General features: G+C 38.1%; 1 protein-coding gene across 3 annotated transcripts in view; it reads left to right on the top strand.

Annotated features, from left to right (window-relative positions):
• The window catches only part of mta3 (metastasis associated 1 family, member 3), a 156251-nt gene that overhangs the window by 56041 nt on the left and 73183 nt on the right, over nt 1-27027 (top strand). For all 3 annotated transcript variants that reach the window (XM_073050708.1, XM_073050706.1, XM_073050707.1), the window contains exons 5-6: nt 11-74; nt 4349-4466. In XM_073050708.1, the coding sequence (XP_072906809.1) occupies nt 11-74; nt 4349-4466 (182 nt within the window). The remainder of the gene's footprint in view (nt 1-10; nt 75-4348; nt 4467-27027) is intronic.

The raw sequence follows: 27027 nt of genomic DNA, 5'->3' as shown, positions 1-27027 counted from the left end.
CTCCCCTTAGAGGCAAATGCGGTGTTTCACTTTTGAACGAAACAGAAGCAGTGGCCAGCTACTTGGAAAAGGAGGTAATGTATAGATCAGTGTTTTTGGTATTGGTATGACTGACATTTTGTTAAACAAAAGTCTTCCAGGAATTTCCTGTATGGTGAGGTTTGACCTGAGCTATTTGCTGTCTGCTTCATATAAAATATCATATCTCTGCATCTGGAAAATTTGAGACAGCCAAAGCAAATGGTGCAGTGCTTAACTCACTATGAGGCAATAATTAGCAAAGCTGTAATTAAGGACCCTGAAGTTTTTCATAATAACACATGTGATAGACTTTATTTGAAAAAACCAAGATGAGGGGTATAGATTTTGTCTAGAAGAACTGCTGAGATGTTTAATGCATGTATGCAGAAGAGTTTGCAAAATTTGTTTTTGTAAATTCCATTACAGAAACTTTAAACCCAGAGAGACTATCAGTAAAATGATGCCCAGGATTAAAAAAATATATAGTTAAAATAAGGTACGTTGGAACTAGTTCTACTGGAGTGGAAATAGTTAAAAGGTGCATCAATATTTTAAAAATTGTGAGATTTTCTTTAGTAAAATGGAAAGAAGTTTTAATTATTTAACCTGTAATGTGTGATAAGGTTTAAATTATTGTTAAAACACTTGAGTGTTTGAGAGAATTATTTTTACTGTGTTTTGATAAAAAATTGAACATAGATTTGAGGCAGAGGAAGGTGCGGGGCTATGGAGAGAGCATGATACTGTGGAATTTTTGCTGGCCCAAGCATGATGGACCAGATGACTTACTCCAATCCACCAAGTGGCTGTTAGGAAAACCAAAGTGTGGGCAAAACTTGTGCGTCCTGTGCCTTAATTATAAAATCCTAAAGAGCGTTACCAATTTTTGTTAACCTCTCTGCACTTTTCTTCCTTGTCTCTGTAATTGTTTTAGTCGGCTTCCTCAATTATCTTTCTATATTAAATTATATCTGTCACCTATCTGTTAATTTCACTCATTTTTTCTTTTATGTATCTCTGCACTCTTTCAATCTTACTGATACCTTTTCTGTAAGTAGGTACCCAGAACTACGCACAGTACTCCAAACTTGGCATCAGTGATGTCTTGTACAACTTCAGTACAACATTGCGGCACCTGTACACATACTCTGGTTTATGAAGGTCAATATGCCAAAAGCTCTCTTCATGACCCTATCTACTGGTAATACCAATTTCAGGGAATTGTGGATTTTTATTCCCAGATTCCTTTGTTCTATCACACTCCACTGTGACCTACCTACCGTTCACTGTGTATGTCCTACCTTGATTTGTCCTCCAAAAGTGCAACATCTCACACTTGTCTGCATTAAATTCCATCTGCTGTTTCACAGCTCTTTTTTTTCCAGCTGTCCGGATTCCACTGCAAGATTTGACAGTTTTTCTCACTGTTCACTATTCCTTCAATCTTGGTGTCACCTGCAAATTTATTGATCCTGTTTACTACTTTATCATCTAGATCATTGATGTAGATGACAAAAAACAGTAACCCAGAACTGATCTCTGTGACACACCGCTAGTCAAAGGCCTCCATTCAGAGAGGCAACCATCTGCTATCAATGTGGCTTCTCTCACTGAACCAATGTTGAATCCAATTTACTATTTCATTCTGAATCCCAAGCAATTGAAACTTCTTGACCGGGCTGCCGTGTAGGACTTTGTTTAAAAAAAATGTGAACAATGTCAACTGTCTTTCCTTAATCAACTTTCCTAGTAATCTCCTCAAAAAAACTCTATAAGATTGATCAAACATGACCTGCCCCACCCAATGCATGTCAATCAGACTTAGCCACCCTAATTCAATAGGTACATTTAATGTCAGAGGAATGTATACAGTAAACATCCTGAAATTCTTTTTCTTCGCAGACATCCACGGAAACAGAGGAGTGCCCCAAAGAATGAACACAGTTAAATATTAGAACCCCAAACCCCCCCCCAACTTCCCCTCACTGCAGCAAGGCAATGACAGCCCCCTCACCCCCTCCAGCATAATCATCAGCACCCTCCAATGAGCACTCAAGTGTGCAGCAAAGCATCAATAAAGACACAGACTCGCAGTACCCCAAAAAGTACTCGTTCACCCGATAATTCAACATACCACAGACTCTCTCTCCCCCAATAAGGGAAAAAGAGGTCTCCCTGTTTCACAGTGAGAGGGGAGACATAACACACTGATTTACAATGTTAAAAGTCTGATGCATCGCTTTTTCTGAGCTCTGTGTCCGGAGAGTTTGCACTAAAAAGGTGCAGCTCTCCACAAAGAACCTAAGTCAGAGTGTAACTCAAGTCAGGGTCTTCAAGAGAACCCCTCACACCCCCCCCCCCCAAACACCCTAAAAAGGGACTAAAGAAATATCAAAGATGGAAGTAAAGCTGTTTCCAAAATTGCAAGCAAAGGAGTCGCCAAGTTAGCACCATCTTAACTTTGCCCCACCTCTTGAAATTCACTTCAAAACAGCAAACACCTCCTGTTCTGTAATCTGTATATGGTCCATGGCCTCATTACAGACTTGCCTCAGTTCTATAGACTGTCTATTTCCCAAGTAAATACAAATGCAAAAAATCCATTTAACATCTTCCCCATCTTTTTCAGCTCTACGTGTAGATACCACTGTGATCTCCCAGTGGACCAATTTTGTCTTATTTTATCTTATAATATATCTGTAGAATGAAGAGCATTTAGTGGCTCTAAGTCTATGTCTGTACACAACAGAATTCAAAAGAATGAGGGGTGACCTCATTGAAACCTATTGAGTGTTGAAAGGCCTGGATGGAGAGAGGATGTTTCCTCTAGTGGGGGAGTCTAAGACCAAGGGACACAGGGAGAGGCAGAGGTTGATAGCTTCTTGATTGGTTAGGGTATGAAGGGATATGGTTATAAGGCAGGAGATTGGGGCTGAGAGGGAAAATGGGTCAGCTATGATAAAATGGTGGAGTAGACATGATTGGCCAAATGGCCCAATTCTGCTCCTATATCATATGGTCTTGTGGTCTAAGCCCTTGGGATTCTTCTGTATCTTTTCTTCCAGAGCAACTCATGCCTTCTTTTAGCCTTCCTGATTTCTCTCTTAAGTCTTCTCTGTTACTTCAAATGCTCATGACGCGCCTCATTTGTTTGTTTCTCCCCTTACCTGCTATGCACCCCCTTATTTTTGACTAGGGCTTCAGTACCCCTCAAAAACCATGGTTCCCTAAGCCTGTTACCTCTCCCTCTTATTCTAACAGGAATGTACAAACTATTCTCTATATTTCAGTTTTGAAGGCCTTTCACTTGCCATACATCCCTTTGCCAGAAAACAACCTATACCAATCCACATCTCCCAGATCCATCTAAATAGGCCTTCCTACAATTTAAAATCTCAATTCAAGAAGCGGTCTTGTCCTTTTCCATAATTATCTTGAAACTAACAAAATTATGATCACTAGATCCGAAGTGTTTCCATCACACACTTCTGTTATCCACCCTGTTTCATTCCCTAATAGGAGATCCAGTATTGCATTCACTCTAGTTGGGACCTCTATATACAGAGTAAGGAAACTTTTGTGAACTCATTTGACATTTGACTCATTGAAGTCCCAGTCAATAATGTGGAATGTTAAAATCACCTACTATCAGAATCTTATTTTTCTTGCAACTGTCTGCTACCTCTCTACAGATTTGCTCCTCAAAATCCTGTGGACTATTGGGTGATCCTTAATATAACACCATTAACGTGGTCATCGCTTTTTTTATTTCTGAGTTTCACCCATATAGCTTCAGTAGATGAGCCTTCCTGTCTGTCTTGTCTGAGCCCTGCTATGACATTTTCCCTGACTAGTAATGCCACTCCTCCCCCTTCAAACCTACCTGCTCTATCACACCTAAAACAACGGAACCTTGGAGCATTGAGCTGCCAGTCCTGCCCCTTCTGCAACTAAGTCTTACTAATGGCTACAATACCCTAATTCTACATGCTGAGCCATGCTCTAAACTCATCTACCTTATCTACAGTACTTGAAGTAGATGCAGCTCAGAACTGAAGCAAACAGAACTTCTAAAATATCATTGATAGGGTGGATGAATGCAATTAACAACTGTGTAATGACTGTGTGACAGGTGCAAATGTGAAAAGGCAATAGCATGGAGCATTGCATTCTGCCTGAGCCTTACGGTATCCATTGCTAATATACATCCTGTGGGAAATGAGTTTGGTCAAAATTTTGATCCTCTTTTAGGAAGGTGTTCCTTGATAAGTTTGGCTAATAATTTTCATATGATTTGTTTAAAGAACAAACATTTCCTATTATGCAGGATAGTTTTTTCTACTCGTTGGTGTATGATCCTTCACAGAAGACGCTCTTAGCAGACAAAGGGGAAATACGTGTAGGTACTCGATACCAAGCTGATATTTCAGACATGCTGAATGAAGGTAAGGTTGTTGTTTCATTTTACTACATGAATCATTGGTGTGTGTTTGCACAGAGATTGTATTTATAGGTAAACTTAGTTTTGTATGATAGTAGCAGTATTTTATAAAATCGGAAAAGTATGAGAATACATTTTGTGAATTAGCGTATTTAAAAGAGCATAGAACAGTACAGCTTGAAGACAATATTTTAGAACCACTTTAAGCTAATCCTACATGCTGCGCTGGGTTGGAGGATGGCTCTTCATGTTGGGGCTGCCCGCCAGTGATCGTTTGATGGGAGACGAGCTGGATTGAATTCGTCTGTGGCTGCACTACACGATATGAGAAACTGCTGCAGCCTGTTCTTGCAGAATCATGGCTCTAAGACAACATCCATGCACCATCAATCTATAGGCCAAGGCACTCAGGGTTGCTTTATTTTATTATTATTATAAATATTATAATAATGCAATATATTATTAGTTATATTAATACTACTTTGTAACTATGTTTTTTCTGCAATTGTGATTATATGTGCTCTGTGTAAAGTATGTGACTGGTTTTGTGATTTGCACCTTGGTCCCAGAGGAATGCAATTTCATTTGGCTAAAGATTTAGTATAATAATATGCTCTGTCCGGTTGGGATGATGTGAATTTGTACCTGGAGTACTATTACAACAGGTGTCCAATTTTTAGTGGTATTGAGCAGATGCCATATATTTCCCCACTGGAAACATTGTAACTGAAAGCTAAGATTTACATTTTTATATCGACGCATGTATGGGAACAATTGAGCAGTAATATTTCCTTGGGTGACTGTTAAATAATTCAGTTGCATGTACAGTGGATAATTAATTGGGCCTTCAGTTAATTGGGGCAGTTGCTTATTTTGGACAACTCTTAAAGAACAAAAAATAATAGTGCAAACAGCCAGGGTTCTCTATATTTGGGACATTGCCACTTATTTGGGGCAGTAGATGGTCAGTCATGTGTACTAGTTGTGGCCATTGGACACTACAGTGCTTACAGCAAACAAAAGTGGCAGCTGAGTGTGCTTGTGCAAGATTAAGGACAAGCAATCCTGTGGTTAGCCATGGAAACTGAGTGCAGCAGATGAGAGATACATCAAACTGCTGTCCCTTCTAAACCAGAAGTGGTCCAGTATAGCTATCAGCTCTGAACTCAGGGAAAACATTGGAAATCCAGTACACCCCTCTACAGTCTGGAGAAGTCTTGTCAGAAGTGGTCTTCATGGAAAAGTTGCTGCCAAAAAACATTTTTCCAAAACTCATCTCTGCACAAAAACGCAAGGACTGGGCTGCTGAACAATGGCAGCAAGTGCTCTGGACTGACGAGTCAAAATTTGAAATTTTTGACTCGGGCAGGATGCAGTTAATCCAAAGAAGAGCTGGATGGATGAGTGTCTGCAGCCAACAGTAATTCACAGCGATGGTTCCCTATAGGTTTGGGCCTGCATTTCTGCAAATGGAGTGGTGATCTGCTCAGAATTAAGTCTTTAAATATGAAGACCAAATATGTAGATATTTTTGGCTTGAAAGCCAAGGAATTTGTAAGTTGATCTGACGCCTAAAGGGAAGTAGTTTTGACCAATCACTCTGGGGATTTTTCATATGAAAAAGTAAACAGCCTACAAAGTACCCAGGACAACTTCAGAGAGCGATGTCTCAGAAAGGCAGTGTCCATTATTAAGGACCTCTAGCACCCAGGACATGCCCTTTTCTCATTGTTGCCATTAGTTAGAAGGTACAGAAGCCTGAAAGCACACACTCAGTGATTCAGGGACAGCTTCTTCCCCTCTGCCATCCGATTCCTAAATGGACATTGAAGCTTTGGACACTAACTCACTTTTTTTTAATGTACAGTATTTCTGTTTTTGCACATTAAAAAAAAATCTATTCAATATACATAATTGATTTACTTGTTTATTTATTACTATGTTTTATTTTATTTATTATTTTTTTCTCTGCTAGATTATGTATTGCATTGAACTGCTGCTGCTAAGTTAACAAATTTCACGTTACATGCCAGTGATAATAAACCTGATTCTGATTCTGAGAGGTACAGTGGAATGGATGGTCACTAGAATTAGTATCACATTTATTATCACTGACTTTTGTTGTGATGTTTGTTGTTTTGTGGCAACAGTACCATGCAAGACATAAAATATACTATAATTAACAAGAAATGGGTAGATAGAGAAAAGTGAGGTAGTCTGCATAGATTCGTCAGCCATTAACATATCTGGTGACAGATGGGAAGAAGCTGTTCCTAAAGCATTCATTTTGGGTCATCAACTTCCTCTACCGCCTCTCTCGTGATAAGGAATGGAAGAGGGCATGTGTTGCCTTTTGGAGATGTTCTCGATTGTGGTGGCTGTGGTGGAACTGGCCAAGTCTACAAAGGCTTGTGGCTTTCCTCGATCCTGTGCATTGAAGCCTCCAAACCAGGCACTGATTCCACCAGTGAGAGTGCTCTCCACGATACATCTATTGAAATTTGCTGGAGTCTTTAGTGACATGCCAAATCTCTTGACACTCTTAACGAAATATAGGTTCTCGTGTGCTGCCTCCTTAATTGCATCAATATATCAGGGTCAAGATAAATCTTCAGAGATGTTGATGCCCAGGAACTTGAAACTGTTCATCCATTCTGCTGCTGAATGCACAATGAGGATTAGTATATATTCTCTCACCTTCCCCTTCCTGAAGTCTTTGGTCTCGCTGACTTTGCATGTGTGATTGTTGTGATACCACCTCATCGTCATCTAAAATTCTGTCAACATCAAATAGCGTCATTGGCAAATTTATAGATGACATTTAAGCTGTGCCTAGCTACACATTTCATGGATGCAAAGAGAGTCGAGCAGTAGGCGAAGTACACAACTTTGTGGTACGCCTGTGTTGATTGCCAGCAAGGAGCAGATGTCATTACCATTCTGCACTGATTGATCTCCTGATGAAGAAGTCAAGTATCCAGATGCAGAGGAAGGCACAGAGACTCAGATTTTGAAGCTTGTTGATTGAATGATGGTGTTGAATGCAGAACTCTAATCAATAAACAGCAGCCTAAATAAACTAGGTATTGCATTAGCTACATATTCTAATTCCTGCTAGGTCAATGTTAGGAATATACCAGTTGATACAAGACAAGAACTGAGCATGAGCAAGATTGTACCATATTTGATTAATGCTCCCAGGCATCAGCTCACAAACTGTCAATGCATGATTTAAAGGTCTTAGAGAGACAGCAGCTACACAGTGAGTCGTTGGCATAAGTGATCTGCAGTCAGGGCAGGGAAAGTGGATGGCATATTTATGGAAGTCAAAGCTGCAATTTGTCTGGTGAATTCAAATGACTATTTTAATTGGATATCATACAGAAGGTGGAGAAGTGAAAGACTGCCGATGCTGGGGGAGCTCAGCAAGACAGGCAGCATCTGTGGAGGGAAATTTAGATTGAAGTTTTTCAAGTGGGGAGGTGGCCTCAAGTTCTTCCACCTCCTCTCCGTAGACTGGCTCATCGTTGATGGTGATTATAATACAATACCGGTAGGATCTAACGTTGTAGTTTTAAAAGTAGACATTTCTAATCATCAAATCCCCCCGCCCCAAAAAAATGAAACTAAGTTGTTCAAATAAACTGCATCGATGATTAAAGCTTGTTCTAACTTGCCTTCTCCTAAGACAATCCCTTGGGATTGGGGATGGTTAGCTTTAGTGCCAGTTCTGTAGATTCTGAGTTGTCTGATTTATGTAATCTGTCTTGAGTACATTTTTAGATCTCAATTTAGACTTACCACATGATGAAACTTGACAAAAACCAGAAAAGAAGTGTGAAGAGAAAAACACCTGCCATATGAAACAACAAAGCTGATATTTTTTATTAAATAACATTGCTAAAATGTCCTTCCTGTTGCTTGTATTTGATCCTGTCTGTGAATTAATATGTAGTGTTAGCAATAGCATTGAATTCTAGTTTGGCAGTGCTGGCATCTATCAGGATTATAAGCTTACTCTATATTTTTCAACTTAGTGTTGATGCAGTTTGCAATGTAGTGGAACTGCATGGTGATTGCCATATTGGAATCTTATGTGATGTAAAGAAAGAAAAGATTGCATGGGCAGAGAGACCATTCCAGGAATTGATGTTGTGATTAGTTTATTTCTGTTTTTGTTAGTAATTGAGAAATGGGTGGAGAATTAGGGAAAACAAACACAGGGGTAAAGAGCATTTACACCTGAGAGAAATTTAGAAACGTACACGAGTTGCTGTGTTACAGCTGAAATAAGGACATGAGTTTAGAAATGACAGAAAGGTGGGGGGTTTCAAGATGGCGGCCCTGTGAAAGGTCTGCTTTGCTGTGCTCAGCACCACAACACTGATAATTTTGCATATAAACCTATCAGTTTCAACATTTAAATGCCCAAGTGTCGGATTTAATAACATGAACATTGATGGGTATTTTTTTTTGAGCTGTTCCAACACCATGCCATCGAAAAGTACTAAAAAGGCGACCAAGACAGACTGCACAGATTGCTCGCCCAGGGTGGGGAACTAGCCGTTACTAGCTGTGCTAACACGCTGGACCCTGCTTTTTGTTAAGTAATTCAGGAAGTTACAGAGAACATATCCAAATGATGGATGAGAAGCTGGCTGCACTCTCTCTAATACTCCAGAACCACACAGTGGACCTTAAAAATCTTGATACAAGAACGACTGAGGCCAAGGGTTGAGTTTCCGCGGTAGAGACTGTAGCTGATCAGGCCCAAAGCCGCATCCGGGCACTGGAAAAGCAAGTCCAAAGCCTGTCTGACCATATCGATGATCTTGAGAACAGAGGCAGGAGGAAGAACATACGGATCATCAGTCTACCTGAAGGTACAGAAAGTAGCCAGCCAGCCAAGTTTTTTGAGGGCTGGCTGCCTAATTTCCTTGATTTGGAAACCAAAGCTGGACACATTACAGTGGAAAGAGCTCATTGTACGCGGGCTCCAAAGCCTTACCAACGTCCATGTCCGGTTCCATCATTTCAGTGATAAGCAAAGAGTGATGCAGGCTTCGAGACGCTGTGGGACTGATACCCAGGCTTTAATATATGAGGGATCCAAGCTTATGTTTTTTTTCAAGATTTCTCGGCGGCTGTTATTCAGAAGCACAAAGGATTTGACCAGGTGAGGAAGCGGCTGAGAGAATCCGGAAGCCAGTACCTGATGCTATACCCAGCGGTGCTGAGGATCACCTACAATGGGACTACCAAGATATTTGATTCTCCTGACAAAGCTAAAACTTTTGTGGACACGTTGGGCTAAAGAATGCATATATTGTGTAGCCCTGGTCATGGATGATAACATGCTTGACAGTCGCTTTATTTCACCTTTTCATTACTCGATGGCAAGGTATCTTATAGGATAGGTAACGTATTTGTTTTGATTAATGCAGTTTCATTATTTGTTTAAATTAGCAGTGCCGCTCCAACCTGAAGGAGTTTAAACATGATGGTAACAAATCGGTGGATTGATAAATGATGCCCTGTTTTCATTTTTGACTGTTAAATGCCATATTGGCAGTGGGGCAGAATATGGGGTGCCAGAAGGTTCAGATACCCCCTTTAAGTGTGGGGTAAGTCCTTTTGTTCAATGCTGTTGGCACTTTGGTTTTTTTGTGTGTGTTTTTTTTATTGTTGCTCAGCTGATCTTAAGTCGGGTTTCTTCTCCTCTGGAGTCACATGATTGTCATAAAGGGTTATGACCAGTAATATATTAAAATTGTGCACTTGGAACATTAAGAGGAGTCATTCACCAATCAAGAGAAAGAAAATCCTGCTAAACCTGAAAAAGGAGAGGATGGACATAGCCTTATTGCAGGAGACACATTTGAATGATAAGGAACAACTAAAACTGCAACAGCCTGGATTTGATCAAGTCTATTTTTCATCTTTTAATACCAGGAGTAGAGGGGTGGCCATTTTAATTAGAAAGAACTTACCTTTTAAGTTATTAGACTGCATTAAGGATAAATATGGGAGATTTGTAATTGTTAAGGCTTCAATATATGGAGAGGAATATGATATCTTTAATGTTTACTGCCCTCCCGCTCATCCTCTTAAATTCCTAATAGATGCTTTTTCCAAACTTACAAGCTTTTCAATACAAAACATTATTGTAGGTGGGGATTTAAATTTTCTTATGGACCCACTGATGGACAGAATGCCTAGTGGTCCCCCATTGCTCTCCTCACAGTCTAAACAAAATCATGGGCTTGTGTGGAGAACCAGGACTTGTGGATATCTGGAGGTTGTTACATCCCTCAGACAAGGACTTCACATTTTTTTCTAATCCACACAAGTGTTACACCAGAATTGATCTTTTTCTAACCTCCAAAACACTCCTAGACTTAGTTGTATCCTGCACAATTGGAAATATTGCTATTTCTGACCATGCAGCAGTATATTTAAATATTGAGCCCAAAGATAATTCAGTGCAACCTAGACATTGGAGGCTGAACCCTTTTATTCTAAAAGATAATAAGTTTATAGACTATTTTTCTTCTGAATTCAAACTTTCCTATCTATTAATTCCAAATCAGCTAGTAGTCCATCGATGCTGTGGGAAACCGCTAAGGGGATTAATTATCTCTTACTCTGCTAGTAAGAAGCAACACGCTGTGGAACAGCAGCGCCTAGTGGAAGCAAGGCTTGCGGCAGCTGAAAAGGATTGTATTAATAAGCCTTCTGCAGCCAAGTTACAGAAGATCATAGCCCTACGCTGTACGTTAAACTCTTTATTTACACAAACAGCCAAAAGAAAATTGACATTTGCTGAACAAAAAAACAGGTAAGTATTTAGCTTATTTAGCGAGAAAGAGAAATGCCTCTCAGACTATTGCTTCAATTAGGGATGGGACAGGAGCCCTCACTAGTAATTCTGAAATGATTAATGTTGTGTTTAAAGATTTTTATTCTAAATTGTATCAATCTGAGCAATTAGTGATGGACAATCTAAGACAGAGTCCTTTTTCAGGAATTTAGATCTCCTAGGCTTTTCTTCTGAACAAGAGTCCCTCCTCAGTGCCCCATTATCTATACATGAGATACAGGAAGCTGTGAGACAGCTCCAAAGTGGGAAGATCCCTGGTCCTAATGGACTCACTAGTGAATTCTATAGAGTTCACAGGATTATTATCAGAGCCTATGCTAAACATGTTCAATCATGCATTTAACAGTGATCTCCTCCCACCATCATTGAGAAAACCTAATATCTTCCTAATTTTTAAAAAAGGAAAGAGCCCTGAAGATTGTGCCTCCTACAGGCCTATTTCATTGTTAAATGTTAACTTTAAAATCTTATCCAAAACCTTAGTGTTGCGATTAGAAATTGTGTTACCTTTTATCATAAAAGAGGATCAAACGGGTTTTGTAAAAGGCCGTAGATCATTTAACAATATCAGAAGATTACTTAATGTGATTCAGGCATGTCAGCAACAGGCAGTGGACGGCTTGGTGGTTTCCTTAAATGCAGAAAAGGTCTTTGATTGTGTCGAATGGCCGTAACTTTTTTTTTTACTTTAGAACAATTTGGTTTGGGCAGTAATTTTATGAAGGTTCTTTACAGTGACCCTCTGGCTGTGATTCTCACTAATGGTATTAGGTCGGATAATTTTAGTATTCTGAGGGGTGCCCTTTATCACCACTACTTTTCACACTAGTGATTGAGCCATTGGCAGAGGCTATACGGCGAGACTCCAAAATATCTGCCCCAGACATGGGACTAAAGTCACATAAAATTACATTGTATGCAGATGATGTTCTGATTTTCTTATCAAACCCTGATGTGTCAGTGCACCACCATATGCAGTGCATAATTCATTTAGTGCCTTTTCATATTATAAAATCAACTTTACTAAATCAGCGGCTATGCTTCTGGGGAATCTGCAGCAGGTTCCTGACACACAGGGTGTTTTCCCCTTTAAATGGTCACAGACAGGTTTTGTTTACCTAGGCATATTCATCATACCTATGTTTAATCAGTTGTTCAAAGCTAACTTTACACAGTTATTTGACAAAATCAAACAGAATCTTGAGCGATGAAGCACTCTTCCCATTTCTTGGCTTGGCCGAATATCCTTGCTCAAAATGAACATTTTTCCTTGTCTGCTTTACCCAGTATGAATGATTCCAGTCATTTTCATCCAACAAACACTTTAAAAAAAATGGCTGGTTTGGTTCTTTCATTTGGAACAAAAAAAAAGACCCTGTATAAAAATGTCTTAAGTTACAGTTTCCCAGTAGTCTAGGGGGTCTGGATTTTCCAGACATCAAAAAATATCAATTAAGTTCCTTTTTATCTTATGTGATTGACTGGGTTTGCAGGGATCCCTCCTCAATTAGGCTGGACATTGAAGCCTCACAAACAAAATGCCCTCTTATTAATTTGCTTTTCCTCAATAAGATGAAATTAGTTAATGGAATATTGTCACAATCCAATAATAATTAACACAATTAGGGCTTGGAGGGCGGTGTGACAAATTGAAGGCCATGCAGCAAAATTATCACCCTTCACTCCAGTAACCGCCAGTCCAGATTTTCAGCCTGGCATATTGGATCCTGGATTTAAACTTTGGATTTCTAACGGTATTTTCCATCTAGGAGACTTGTTTGATGATGTCTTTTAGTCAAATAGTACAGAAATTCAACATACCCAGCAAGGATCTGTTTCGTTTCTTTCAGCTAAGAGATTATATACAGGAAAAAACATCATTGTTAACTGATTTCTATAGTTCTGACGTAGAAAAGAGGGTGTTTTTCTAAGGGTGAAGTCTCTCCATCAGTACTTTTTACAGCATCCTGAGGGGATGTTCTTGTGGAGAGGCTGAGCAGCTGGGAACAGTCTGGAAGGGAGAGCTGGGAGTAGAAATTACAGCTGAAACATGAAAAAACATCTGTGATAATGCAAAGAAAATTTCAGTTTGTATTAGAACTAAAGCATTGAAACTCAAAATTCTGCATAGAGCCCATCTGACTCCAGATCGCCTCTCAAAATTTAAGACGGGTTTTTCCAATGTGTTCTAAATGTAAAGGAAATATTGGAACTCTCACCCACTGTTTTTGGACTTGTCCCAAACTTCAGGCATACTGGAGTGATATTTTGAGTGAAATGGAAAAGATTCTGAAGATGGAGCTTGAACTGGACCCAGTATCTTTTCTCTTAGGTCTACCCAGCAGTCATATTACTAATGCACATCAGAAAAATCTTTTTAACGTCCTGACTTTTTGTGCGAGGAAGAACATTTTACTTTGTTGAATATCCGATAAGGCCCCTGGACTTTCTGGTTGGTGGAAATTAATCATGGAATATATTCCTTTAGACTTTTTAACATGTATGGCACACTGAAAAACAAATAGTTTTCATAAAACATGGCAACTTTTTCTACAATATGTAGATGTAAACCTGTCTGCTATACTAATAAGGGCTTTTGTATAGGATGTGGTGGTGATGTCTGTACTTTGATGCAAGTGTTTTGATAGCTGATATCTGTGAGGGGAAGAAATGTAAATGTACCTGGAAATAGAAAATTTTGTTATGCTGAGCAAAAAAATAAAAAAAAGAAAGAAAGAAATGACAGAAAGGTGATGTACAGAAACAGACCAACAGTTAAATTCAAGACTGGTAAATGTCAAGGAAAACAATTGTAAAGGAGAACAAAATAATAGTTACACCGGATCTGATGCAGCATATGAAAACACACCAAGATAACATAATTTAAAAAAAACTCAATAAAATATAAATACATAAGATAACTTGTATACATTGGCTGTGTGTTCATAAAGTGATGCTAGGTACAGGAGTGTTGTATATCAGATGACTAAGAGGAAATGATAAAGTAGTGGTGGAGGGGTTAATCATCCTAACTGCTGGAGAAAGTAACTGTTTTTGAGTCTGATGTTTCTGACGTGGATGCTACGTAGCATCCTCTGTGGGAGTAGGACAAACAGCCAATGAGCAGGGTGGGTGGGATCCTTCATGATATTGCTGCTTTTTTCCACTGCACCTTTCTGTAGATATATCCTTGATGGTGGATAGGCTGGTGCTGGTGTTAAGTTGGTAGTTAGACTACCCATTATAAAGCTTTCCTGTCCACTGCACTGCATTATCCATCCCAAGCAGTGATGCAGCCTGTTAGCACGCTCTTTACTGCATGCACATCTGTAGAGGGTCGTAAGTACTGATGTTCACAGTCCAATTCTCTACAGCCTCCACAGAAAGTAGAAGCATTCATGAGATTTCTGGATTGTGTGATGTGTTCTGAGACCATGAGAAGTGGTGTGCGATGTGCACTCCCAGGGGTTTGAAATTGCTTGCAATTTCTGCTGCAGTGCTGCCAATGTAAGGAGGGGAGTGTGAACGGTTCGAGTTCTCCTGAAGCTGATAACCATCTCCTTTGCTTTGTTGATATTGATGAAGCAGCTCTTTGCCTGGCATTATGACTTCGGTTCTTCCACCTCCTCTCCAGTGACCCCTGGTGACCACTGTTTCCATCCAAGGGGTCAGTGTGGACATAGTGGAGGATTACAAATACCTGGGGATATGAATTGACAATAAACTGGACTGGTCAAAGAACACTGAAGCTGTCTACAAGAAGGGTCAGAGCCGTCTCTACTTCCTGAGGAGACTGAAGTCCTTTAACATCTGCTGGACGATGCTGAGGATGTTCTACGAGTCTGTGGTGGCCAGTGCTATCATGTTTGCTGTTGTGTGCTGGGGTAGCAGACACCAACAGAATCAACAAACTCATTTGTGAAGTCAGTGACGTTGTGGGGGTGGAACTGGACTCTCTGATGGTGGTGTCTGAAAAGAGGATGATGTCCAAGTTGCATGCTATCTTGGACAATGTCTCCCATCCACTCCATAATGTACTGATTAGGCACTGGATACATTCAGCCAGAGACTCATTCCACCGAGATGCAACACTGAGCGTCATTGGAAGTCATTCCTGCCTGTGGCCATCAAACTTTACAACTCCCCCCTCAGAGTGTCAGACACCCTGAGCCAATAGGCTGGTCCTGGACTTATTTCCGCTTGGAATAATTTACTTATTATTTAATTATTTATTGTTTTATATTGCTATATTTCTACACTATTCTTGGTGTGACTGTAACGAAACCCAATTTCCCTCGGGATCAATAAAGTATGTCTGTCTGTCTGTCTTCTCCTGCTAGCTGCTGTCGGAAGGAAGTGCAGGAGTCTTGGGTTCCATGTTACAAGGATTGATCAGTGAGGCTCATGGCTGTGGGCTAATTTGGGGGGAATTTGAGATTAATGTTGTATGCGTTACTAGGTTCTGGTTACTTTTTTTGCTGTTTTTGAGTGGTTTGACCTGGGTAATCAGTGAGGACTAGGGCGCTTCAGTGAAGACAGGCTCTGCAGCCTACAGTCAGCTAGCAGCACTGAGCTGAACTAAACTGAATACTCCTGGACACCTGGTTTAATGTTGATATTCTGTGTGTTGTTCATTTGCTTTTACCGTTTGTGCATTTTGTTCTCTTTTCGTGCATTGGGTGTTTGACATTTTTCTAGGGATGGGTTCCCTGGTGTTTCTTTGTTTTGGGGCTGCCTGCAGAAGGACGAATCTCAGAGTTGTATTCTGCGTGTGTACTTTGATAATTGTACTTTGAACTTTGAGATGAAGTAACTTTATTCTGAGATTTGTGGTAACGAAGTTTTCATTTGTAATTTTGTCACTGCATGTTAAAATAAATGGAAGCTTTACTTTGTTATATGTATTACAGTGAAGTATATTGTAGTTTTCTTAATTACTATTGTCACCTTTAACATACAAAGCATTAAACCATAATTAAAAATGCACTAGAGGTCAGCAGGAGATGCTCATGGAGTGAGCACTGTTTCAGATTCGCTCCGTAACCTTTACTTTTTTTAACCTATGATCACCCTTATTTAACTTATTTTTACCTACACCAAAAGATTCTTGCTACTTTTTTGGACTTATCTTTAAGAGTTTATTGTGAATTTTTGAAGAAATGGCTCTTAGATCTAAAGGGCGAGAAACTGGGAAAAATCCTAACGGAAACGGAAAAAAGCAGATTGATCCTAAACGTACTGAATTGACTTATGAAATGTTATTGGAGGTCTTAAATGAAAAATTTGAAGAACAACGACTTATTTTTAAACAAGATATAAAGGCTTTTCAAGATTATATGGATAAGACGGATTCAGTAGTTAACCAGCAGCAAGCTCTAATCACAACTTTGCAAGAAGACGCTCGGAAGCGAGATTTGATCATTGAAAAACTGGAGCAGAACTTACTTTCGGCGATTAAACAAGTGGAAGCACTTAAAGCCAAGAGTATCGACTTTGAGAATCGGTCCAGAAGACAGAACCTACGCATTCTTGGTCTCCCGGAAGGTATTGAACAAGGGGACCCCTCGAAGTACTTTGCTCAACTTTTAAAGGATGCGTTCCCTTCTGTATTTCCAGACAGTCCTCCGTTACTTGATCGCGCTCACAGAATTATGCGTCGATCAACAAGTGCTTCAGCTAAACCACCGGTTGTAATTGTCCGATTTCACTATGTGCATGTTAAAGAGCAACTTATTCGTGTGGCTCGGCGTGTAGGTATGGTCAAATTTCAAGATCACAGCTTCCGTTTAGTAGAAGATTTTAGTCCAGAATTAATGAAGGCAAGGCTTCTGTTTAAACCTCTGATGTCTGAATGTTATGAGAAAAATCTTAAACCTGCGCTCTTATACCCTGCGAAGTTCAGAATATCGCCTCCGAATGCTCCACGGCGAGTTTTCCTTTCTACAACTGATGCGAGAAGCTTTCTGAATGAGAACTTCCCTACTGCTATGGATTCTCATTCCTAATAAATGAGTGATTTTGATTGTGCAAGATGGTTTTTATTTCCAAAACCAGATTATTTTTTTTTGGCTATTAGTGTAGGTTTACTTTATATTTTATACTCTAGTTAAAGTTTTTTTTTGACTTACTAATCTTGTTATTTTACTTACTTCAACCACTGTACTTTATCTTTGGTTATTATTATTAATCCTTTGAAGGTGAATTTTTTTTTTACTAAGATGGCGGTTTCTTCTCTAAAATATTTTTGGGTTTTTTTTTGATTTCGCCATTTTTTTAAATCTCTCCTCTTCTTCCTATAATGCATCTCTTATCACAGTTTAAAGTTTTTTTGGTGTTTGGGTTTTTAACCCGATTTATAAGTTACTAGTGATTATATTCTTTTTGTTTTTTTTTAACGAATAATTATATTAAGAAGTTTGGTTTTAGTATAGTGATTATTATTTCTTTAGAGTTTGGGTGGATCTTTTTTTTATCCTTTATATACGGAGTTGTCTTCTGCTGATATGGGGGTAGAGTTAGTTTCATTTTTCCTTTTTCCCAGCCTATCCCTGGCTGGGATGGTCTTTTTTCTTCTTGGGTGGGGGGTGGGAGGTCTTTTTCTAAATTTTATGGTTCTTACACCAGTTTTTTTTAGTTTTTTCATTTGGGCTGATTTTAAACTACAAAAATGTCCGCTATGTCGTCACTTCCGGGTCCGCCCCTTATTTTTGTTCCTCTTCCGGGTGCATGAGTTCATAATTTGGTTAACCCTTTATATATCAAAGGGTTGATTTTAGAAATATGGCTCAGACTATTAATTTTGTCTCTTGGAATGCTAATGGCTTAAACCATCCGATTAAACGGAAAAAGATTTTCAAAGTATTCCAAAGACTTAATGCTCATATTATTTTTGTACAAGAAACTCATGTGAGGAAAGAGGATAATTATCGCTTTTTTAGGTTTTGGAGGGTCAACAGTATCATTCGAATTCGAATGCCAAAGTAAAGGGAGTTTCAATTTTTATTGACTCCTCTATTGCATTTGTCCAACATGATATCTTTTCGGATCCGAATGGTAGATTTTTGTTAATTACTGGCTTACTTTTTAACAAAAAGATTGCTATGGTTAATGTTTATGCTCCAAATGTGGATTGTCCCAATTTTTTTAAGTCCTTATTTACTTCTTTACCTAATCTAAATGAATATAAGTTAATAATGAGTGGTGACTTTAATTGTTGTTTAAATCCTTTGATGGACAAATCTATATCTACTCAGACTTTGCCTAATAAGTCGGCCACTTGTATTAACTTTTTTTTGACTGATAATGGAATTTTTGATATTTGGAGATTTCGGCATTCTAAGGACAAAGAGTTTTCATTTTTCTCACATGTTTATCATTCCTATTCGAGAATTGATTATTTTTTTTATTGACTTGTTTTATTCCATCGGTAATTGGTTGTAATTATGATATTACAGCCATCTCTGACCTTGCTCCATTTAAACTTTCTATTAAATTTACGGATACAGCTTCTAGTGCTAGACAATGGTGATTTGATTCTACCTTATTACATGATCCGGATTTTATTAAATTTATGAAGGAACAGATCGACTTCTTCTTTTCAACTAATTCCACGGATGATATTTCTTGCGGAACACTTTGGGACACTTTTAAAGCATATATACGTGAACAGATTATCTCCTATTCTGTTGGTCTGAGAAAACATATTAAGATGGAAACTCTTTTATTGGTTGATAAAATTAAAGAGATTGACAAGAAATATTCGATTACTCCTAGCAAGGAGCTTTACAAACAAAGGGTTGAACTTCAAACGGAACATAGTTTATTACTTACATCTTCGATTGAAAATCAATTAATGAAAACCAGAGCTGATTTTTATATACATAGTGATAAATTGGGTAAACTGTTAGCTAGTCAATTGAAGAATGCTTTGGTTAAACGTCAAATTACTAAGATTCATCAGCAGAATGGGGATCTGACAGTTAACCATGATGAGATAAATAAATCATTTCAAGATTTTTATACCTCCCTGTATCATTCCGAATTCCCTCATGATCGTAATACCATGTGTGATTTTCTTGGGAAATTGAATTTTCCAAAATTATCATCAGATGATCTTTCAATATTGGAAACTCCTATTACGGATGCAGAAATTAAAGAGGTTATTTCCTCTATGAATTCTGGGAAAGCACCAGGTCCAGATGGGTATACAGTAGAATTTTTTAAATGTTTTTCCGCTACTCTTTCTCCTTGGTTATGCAGGGTTTTTGAAGAAGCAATTAGATTGGGCAAGCTGCCACAATCTTTTTATAGAGCTTCCATTTCTTTAATACTGAAGAAAGATAAAGACCCTACTGACTGTGCATCCTATAGACCAATATCTTTATTGAATGTAGATTCCAAGATCTTTTCCAAGTTACTGGCATCCAGGCTGGAGAAGGTATTACCCCAAATTATTTTGGAAGATCAAACCGGTTTTATTAAAAATCGCTATTCTTTTTTCAATGTTAGGAGATTATTGAATATTGTTTATACTCCTTCACATAGCACTTCAGAATGTGTTATTTCATTAGATGCGGAGAAAGCATTTGATAGAGTTGAATGGCCATACTTATTTTATGTGCTTGAGAAGTTTAATTTTAGTCCGACATTCATTTCCTGGATTAAACTGATATATCATACTCCAGTAGCCTCGGTGCTTACTAACAATCTAAGATCTCCCTTTTTTCGTTTATTTCGGGGTACTAGACAAGGCTGTCCTCTTAGTCCATTATTATTTGATATTGCTTTAGAACCCTTGGCAATTGCTATCAGAGAATCACAGAACATTTTTGGCATTAATCGTGGGACAGATATACATAAGTTATCATTGTATGCAGATGATTTATTATTATTTATTTCCGATCCTGAGAAATCCATTCCTGCAGTTTTATCATTGTTGGTTCAATTTAGTGATTTTTCCAGGTATAAATTAAATCTTAATAAGAGTGAATTGTTTCCTTTAAATAGACAGGTTCCAATTTATGGAAATTTACCTTTTAAGTTAGTTAATGACTCTTTTATGTACTTAGGGATTAAAATCACAAAAAACTATAAAGATTTATTTAAGGTTAATTTTTTACCCTTAATTGATCAAATTAAATGTTTGTTTACTAAATGGTCACCACTATCTTTATCTCTGATAGGTCGGATTAATGCTATTAAGATGGTTATTTTACCCAAGTTTTTATATATATTTCAAGCGGTACCAATTTTTATTCCAAAATCTTTTTTTGCTAATGTTGATTCAAAAATTTCCTCATATATATGGCAGAATAAAAATCCTAGGTTAGGTAAAATATATTTACAGAAGGCAAAGAAGGAAGGTGGATTGGCATTGCCTAATTTTAGATATTATTATTGGGCAATTAATATCCGATATTTGATATGTTGGTTAAAGGATTGGGATATATCTTTTAGCCCTCATTGGGTGAACTTGGAAATTAAATCTGTACAAGGATTTGCATTGGGTTCTATTTTAGGGACTTCTCTTCCCTTTGCTCTTTCTAAATTGCCGAAACGAATTGACAACCCGATAGTTAAACATACTTTACGTATATGGTTTCAATTTCGGAAATTTTTTGGGTTGACTCAGTTTGTTTTAAGTATTCCTATTGTATCCAATTGCTTTTTTTATCCTTCTATTATCGACCAAGCTTATTCAGCTTGGAAGACTAAAGGATTTTTCCAATTTTCCGATTTATTTTTGGATAATTGTTTTATGTCTTTTGAGCAATTATCTAATAAATATAATTTGCCTAGATTTCATTTTTTTAGATATTTACAGATTAGGAATTTCTTAAATACTGTACTTCCTACTTTTCCAAATTTTGTGTCTTCAGGTATTTTGGAGAATTTGTTTGAACTAAATCCTTTTCAGAAAGGGCTAATATCAAAACTTTACAATATAATTATGAAGATACATTCGGAGCCCTTTTATAAGACTAAAAATGATTGGGAAAGAGAACTTAACCTTATTATCCCTATTGAGAATTGGGATAAAATTCTTCAATTAGTTAATACATCATCTATATGTGCTAAACATTCATTAATACAGTTTAAAGTTGTGCACAGGGCTCATATGTCCAAGGATAAATTGGCTCGTTTTTATTCCTATATAAATCCTATTTGTGACAGATGTCATTCTGAGATAGCATCTTTAACTCGTATGTTTTGGTCGTGTCCGCTTTTGAAAAAATATTGGAAAGATATTTTTGATATTATTTCTGCGGTATTGAACATTGATTTACAACCTCATCCTATTACTGCAATTTTTGGTTTACCAATGATGGACTCACTCCATTTATCCTCTTCCGCTTGTCGAATGATTGCATTTCTTACATTAATGGCTAGAAGATCTATTTTGTTGAATTGGAAAGAAATTAATCCTCCTACCGTATTTCATTGGTTTTCTCAAACTATGTTATGTTCAAATTTAGAAAAAATTAGAAGTGTTGTATTTGCTACTTCTATTAAATTTGAAAAGATATGGAGACCATTTATTCAGTATTTTCATATGATGTAATATGACCCTGTTCCAAGCCTATTTGTTTTTCCAGTTTTGATTGTATATATGTTGAGAGGATCGGAGTTGACGACACTGATGATTTTCTATTGTTGCGAGATATTATAAATAGCCCTTTTTTTTCTATTTTTTCTTTTTCTCTTTTTTCTTTTTTTGTTTTTTTTCTCTATTATTAGATTATTAGATTAGTTTTTCTTTTGCATAATTTTTTTTTCTTTTTTCTGTTTTAAAAAAAATATATATTATGATATACCTAGGTTTGACTTGTTTATTTGTATATTGTATCGTTCATGATTTGGGAATACTCATTTATACTGTAATCATTGCTTATGTATTCTCTCATGTTTAGTTGGAAAGTGTATGTTTGTAATCCCATTATCTATGTATCATTTTATTTTGTTGATATTAATAACAATAATAAAAAGATTGAAAAAGAAAAAAAATGCACTAAAATTTAAATTAATTGTTCAGGTTGGTTTATTAACTTCATTTATTTTTCACTTGTAGAATTCTCCTGATATGAAAGCTGTGGCAATTTGTTAATGTATGTTATACATTTTCCAATCAATAAATGTCAACTTACATAAGCAGGTGGAAAATTGAAAAGCTGTTCAGCCTTCTATTTGTGGCACTAATAAGGGTTAAACTTGATCTTTATAATACTTTTTAAGGATTACAGTTTAATCAATAAAAAGAGGAGTTCTTTGCTATTTCCAGTGGAAACAGATGCAGCTTAAAACTCCTGAAATAAGATGGAATGAAAAAATGTTATCCTAATAAAATTGCAGTATTCAGAATTTGATGCTCTCTCAACTAAACCCCTGTTGCTTTGGATACACTAGAAAAAGCTGGAGGAACTCAGAAAGGCCAGACAGCATCTATGAAAAAGAGTATAGTCTTGGGCCAAGACTCTTCAGGACTGGAGCAAAAAAAAAAAGAGGGGTCAGAGATAGAATCAGAGTTCTAGTTGTGTGTTTGGATCTCCAGCATCTGCAGATTTTCTCAGTTGCTTTAGATACAGCCACTGAGTGGAATTGATATTAACTTTTTGGAAAACTTTTATTCTTGTAATCATTTTTAAAGCACATGAATACAAAGCAAATAATTTTAAAGAAAATAAACGTAATCCTTTTATGGGCATCACTAGACATTAAAATAACAAAGTACAAGGAAATGATACTGAGCACAAAAATTTTTAATGTTAGATGTTTTCATTGCATTTAGTCTTTGGGGAAAATACTGGAATTTCCCTGCAAGTCCCAAAGGGAGAATATGGGTATGATCTGCATGAGAATTTTCTTTCTACTGAATGTTTGTCAAGAATATTTCACCTATAAGTGGGAACACATTGGGATTCCCCTGCAAACAATTGAAGTCTGAAATTACTGACCACTGTAGGAATGGATTCTAATCATTTGTCAATGATTCTGAATACCTATAGTGTGGGTGGCTTATTCTTGGCAACAAGCTCCTGGACCTTAATATTTTGTCAGTGGTGGAATTCTAAAACTGTTAGGTAAGTTGACCCATTGTTTTATGTTCCAGCTTTGACTTCCATTTTTTTCCCCCATAAAATTTTTTTTTTTAAGAGTTTATGCACAAAATAGGTTTCTGTGGACCTTTGAAGTTCACAACAGTCAGGGTGAGGAGAAAGAAAAAGTGGCTGCTCTTGCACTTTATGATATCATGAAGGCCATTCAGCCCGTCAAGGTTGTACCAGCTCTCAGAGCAATCACATCAGACCTCTTCCTCTCACATTGTCATCAAGACCTAAACCACCCCCACCCCAACCTCCTGACTCCCCCACCAACCAGTTACAGTTGGTATGATTTGCAGCAGCCAGTTTATTTACCATCTGATAAATCTTTGAGATGCGGTAGGAAACTGGAATGTCCAGAGAGATCTATGGAGTCACGGGGGGATACGCAGCTGAACACAGACAACACTGGAGATCAGAATTGAGCCTGGGTTTCTGGAGCTATGGAGGCAGTAGTGGTGCCAGTGGTACTGCTGTGCTGACAGGTCACATGTCAGTTTGGTGATTGATCTGAAATGCCAAACCTGTTGTTTCTCCTTAAGTATAGCCTAACCTGCTGAACACGTCTTCAAGCCACAGTTTACAGATTTTGTTCTTTTAATTATCGCGACTTGTTCTTACTTTAATTTTGCCTTTCAATAAAGAACAAATGAGCACAAGAAAATAAGAACACGAATAGGCCACCTGGCTATTCACGCTTGCTCTGCCATCTGATATGATCATGGCTGATCTATGCCAGCGTCAATTCCCCTTCTGCGCCAGTGGCCCACAGCCGCCAGTACCTTGGATCGCCACTTCAAAGATATCTGATGATTCGGTCTCCATCATCCTCATGGGCAGAGAATTCCAGAGATTCACCGCCCTTTGAGAGAAGTTATTTCTATGTGCCTCAATGATGGACAAAAGTTGTCGTCTTATAGCGCACTTTACGTTAGTCTTCATGCTCATGCTCCCATTTACAATGACAGGCATCTATTTTGTGCAACTGTGTCATTGTCTCTCTTCTCTCAAAGTGCCATTTCTTGGAATATACCTCCTATGATTAATTTAAAATATTGTAGAAATTTGCCGGTTAGTGTCATTGTTATATTGTAGTTGAAATACTAATACTGTTCAATTTACAAGAAAATAGCAAATGTAACTGGTGTTGGAACTATTTTCATCAATATTAGCAGACCATTCAGTGTACAGTCAGCCCTCCTTATCCACGTATTCCGCATGCACGAATTCAACCAATCGCGAACACCCAGAAGTGCTCTTCCAGCACTTGTTCGAGCATGTACAGACTTTTTTTTTCTTGTCATTATTCCCTAAGCAATGCAGTATAACAACTATTTAACATAGCATTTACATTGTATTAGGTATTATAAGTAATCTAGAGATGATTTAAAGTATACAGGAGGATGTGCGTGGGTTATCGCACAGAGTCACAGAAGGCACAGAGTCGACTGTACTTCCTTAGAAGGTTGGCGTCATTCAATGTCTGCAGTGAGATGCTGATGATGTTCTATAGGTCAGTTGTTGAGAGCGCCCTCTTCTTTGTGGTGGCGTGTTGGGGAGGAAGCATTAAGAAGAAGGACGCCTCACGTCTTAATAAGCTGATAAGGAAGGCGGGCTCTGTCGTGGGCAAAGTACTGGAGAGTTTATCATCGGTAGCTGAGCGAAGGGCGCTGAGTAGGCTACGGTCAATTATGGAAAACCCTGAACATCCTCTACATAGCACCATCCAGAGACAGAGAAGCAGTTTCAGCGACAGGTTACTGTCGATGCAATGCTCCTCAGACAGGATGAAGAGGTCAATACTCCCCAATGCCATTAGGCTTTACAATTCAACTGCCAGGACTTAAGAACTTTTTTAAAGCTATTATTAATGCTTTTTGAGTTAGTGATTTAGATGCATATCATATTATTACTGAGTTAAGTATTGTATGTAATGAGTTTTTGCTACAACAAGTGTATGGGACATTGGAAAAAATGTTGAATTTCCCCATGGGGATGAATAAAGTATCTATCTATCTATCTATCTATCTATCTATCGTGCATCGGGATCGAAAAAAAAATGGGAAGTTTTCTTACTAAGTAAGTCGGAACAGGTACATCCGGTATTATTTAGTGTCAGTTAGTCAAACGTTTGTCTTAGTATATAGTATATATTTTACCATTCTATGCATATAAAACACTTAAGAATGTATGTTTCAGCGCCAGTCTCGGGAACGGAAATTCTCGGGACTCGGGGCGGATTGCTCCCGAGTGCGCTCTCCACTGTGCTGGGTTGATGTGGAGAATCAAGAACTCAAAACCCCAAAACCCAATAATTAAACCACTGCGTTGCTTAGTAATAATTTTAGCTTCCATCGGGGCAGAACCTTTCTGACTTTATTCTTTAAAATTGTTCCGATCGTTGACCGACGTAGCTTAACGCTTTTCCAATGACCAATGGCGTTTCACCTCTTTCTGATCGCTTTATTATTTCCACTTTATTTTCAATCATGATCGTGATTATTTTCGTGAACAGAAACACTGCGGATTCAGAGCTCTGGCGCCGAGTCCTAATGTCCACCGCACTGAGACAGGTTAAATAAGGTCTGGGGTTCCGCTGGGTCCTAAGATCCACTGCATTGAGACAGGTTAAATACGGTCTGGGGTTCCGCTGGGTCCTAATGTCCACCGCATTGAGACAGGTTAAATACGGTCTGGGGTTCCGCTGGGTCCTAAGATCCACTGCATTGAGACAGGTTGAATAAGGGACTTGAGCATCTGAGAATTTTGGTATCCGCGAGGGGTCCCGGAACCAATCCCCTGCGGATAAGGAGGGCCAAATGTATTTTGTGCTATTAATTGGTAAGGGATGTGTGTGTTAGAGATCTGCAATATTCAATCATTTAGAAAACATTCATGTTTACAAGGATAAATGTTGGTAGAAGTTATAATTTCTAACTTGGAGATACAAGACTGCAAATTCTGGAATCTGTAGCAACAAACAAACTGTTAGAGAAGCTCAGTGGGTCAGAGAGAGAGAGAGAGTGTGTGTGTGTGTGTGTGTGTGAGATGTGAGGGGGAGGAGGGATTATTGATGTTTTTGGGCCAACACCCTGCACCAGGACTGAGTGTGGAAAGGGGGAATAGCCATTAGAAACAGAGCCAGGAGAGTTATGGGACAGGAGCCTGAAGTGATTGATGAACTGAGAAGGTGAGGGTCATGCCAGGGAGATAGAGGAGTTGGGAGACACAAGCAGATGGGTAATATCACAGGAGAGCCCAACTTTAAATACATGGATGGAAATTACAATGGACATTTACAAAATGGAGAAGATAACAGCATCTGTTAATCATAAGCTGGAACAATTTGATTCATACTGGGAAAAATGGTTTAACTCCATAATGCCTCATAGGCCTGATTTCATTCTCACAAATCAATGAATCTGTTGTAAAAAAAAAGATCACTCCCTACTTGTACATAGTTCTTTCCTTTTGCTTGTTTTTTTCTTTCCACTCTTTTCTATAAGTGTATACCTCAGATAAATACTTTGTGGAGATTTGTGATATGTATGATTATATGATATATATGTACAATGTCTGAAATACAT

Source organism: Hemitrygon akajei, chromosome 7 (assembly GCF_048418815.1).
Source record: "Hemitrygon akajei chromosome 7, sHemAka1.3, whole genome shotgun sequence".
Classification (NCBI taxonomy): domain Eukaryota; kingdom Metazoa; phylum Chordata; class Chondrichthyes; order Myliobatiformes; family Dasyatidae; genus Hemitrygon; species Hemitrygon akajei.
Note: the sequence above shows the minus strand (reverse complement) of the source record. Positions and strands in the feature narration are given on the sequence as shown.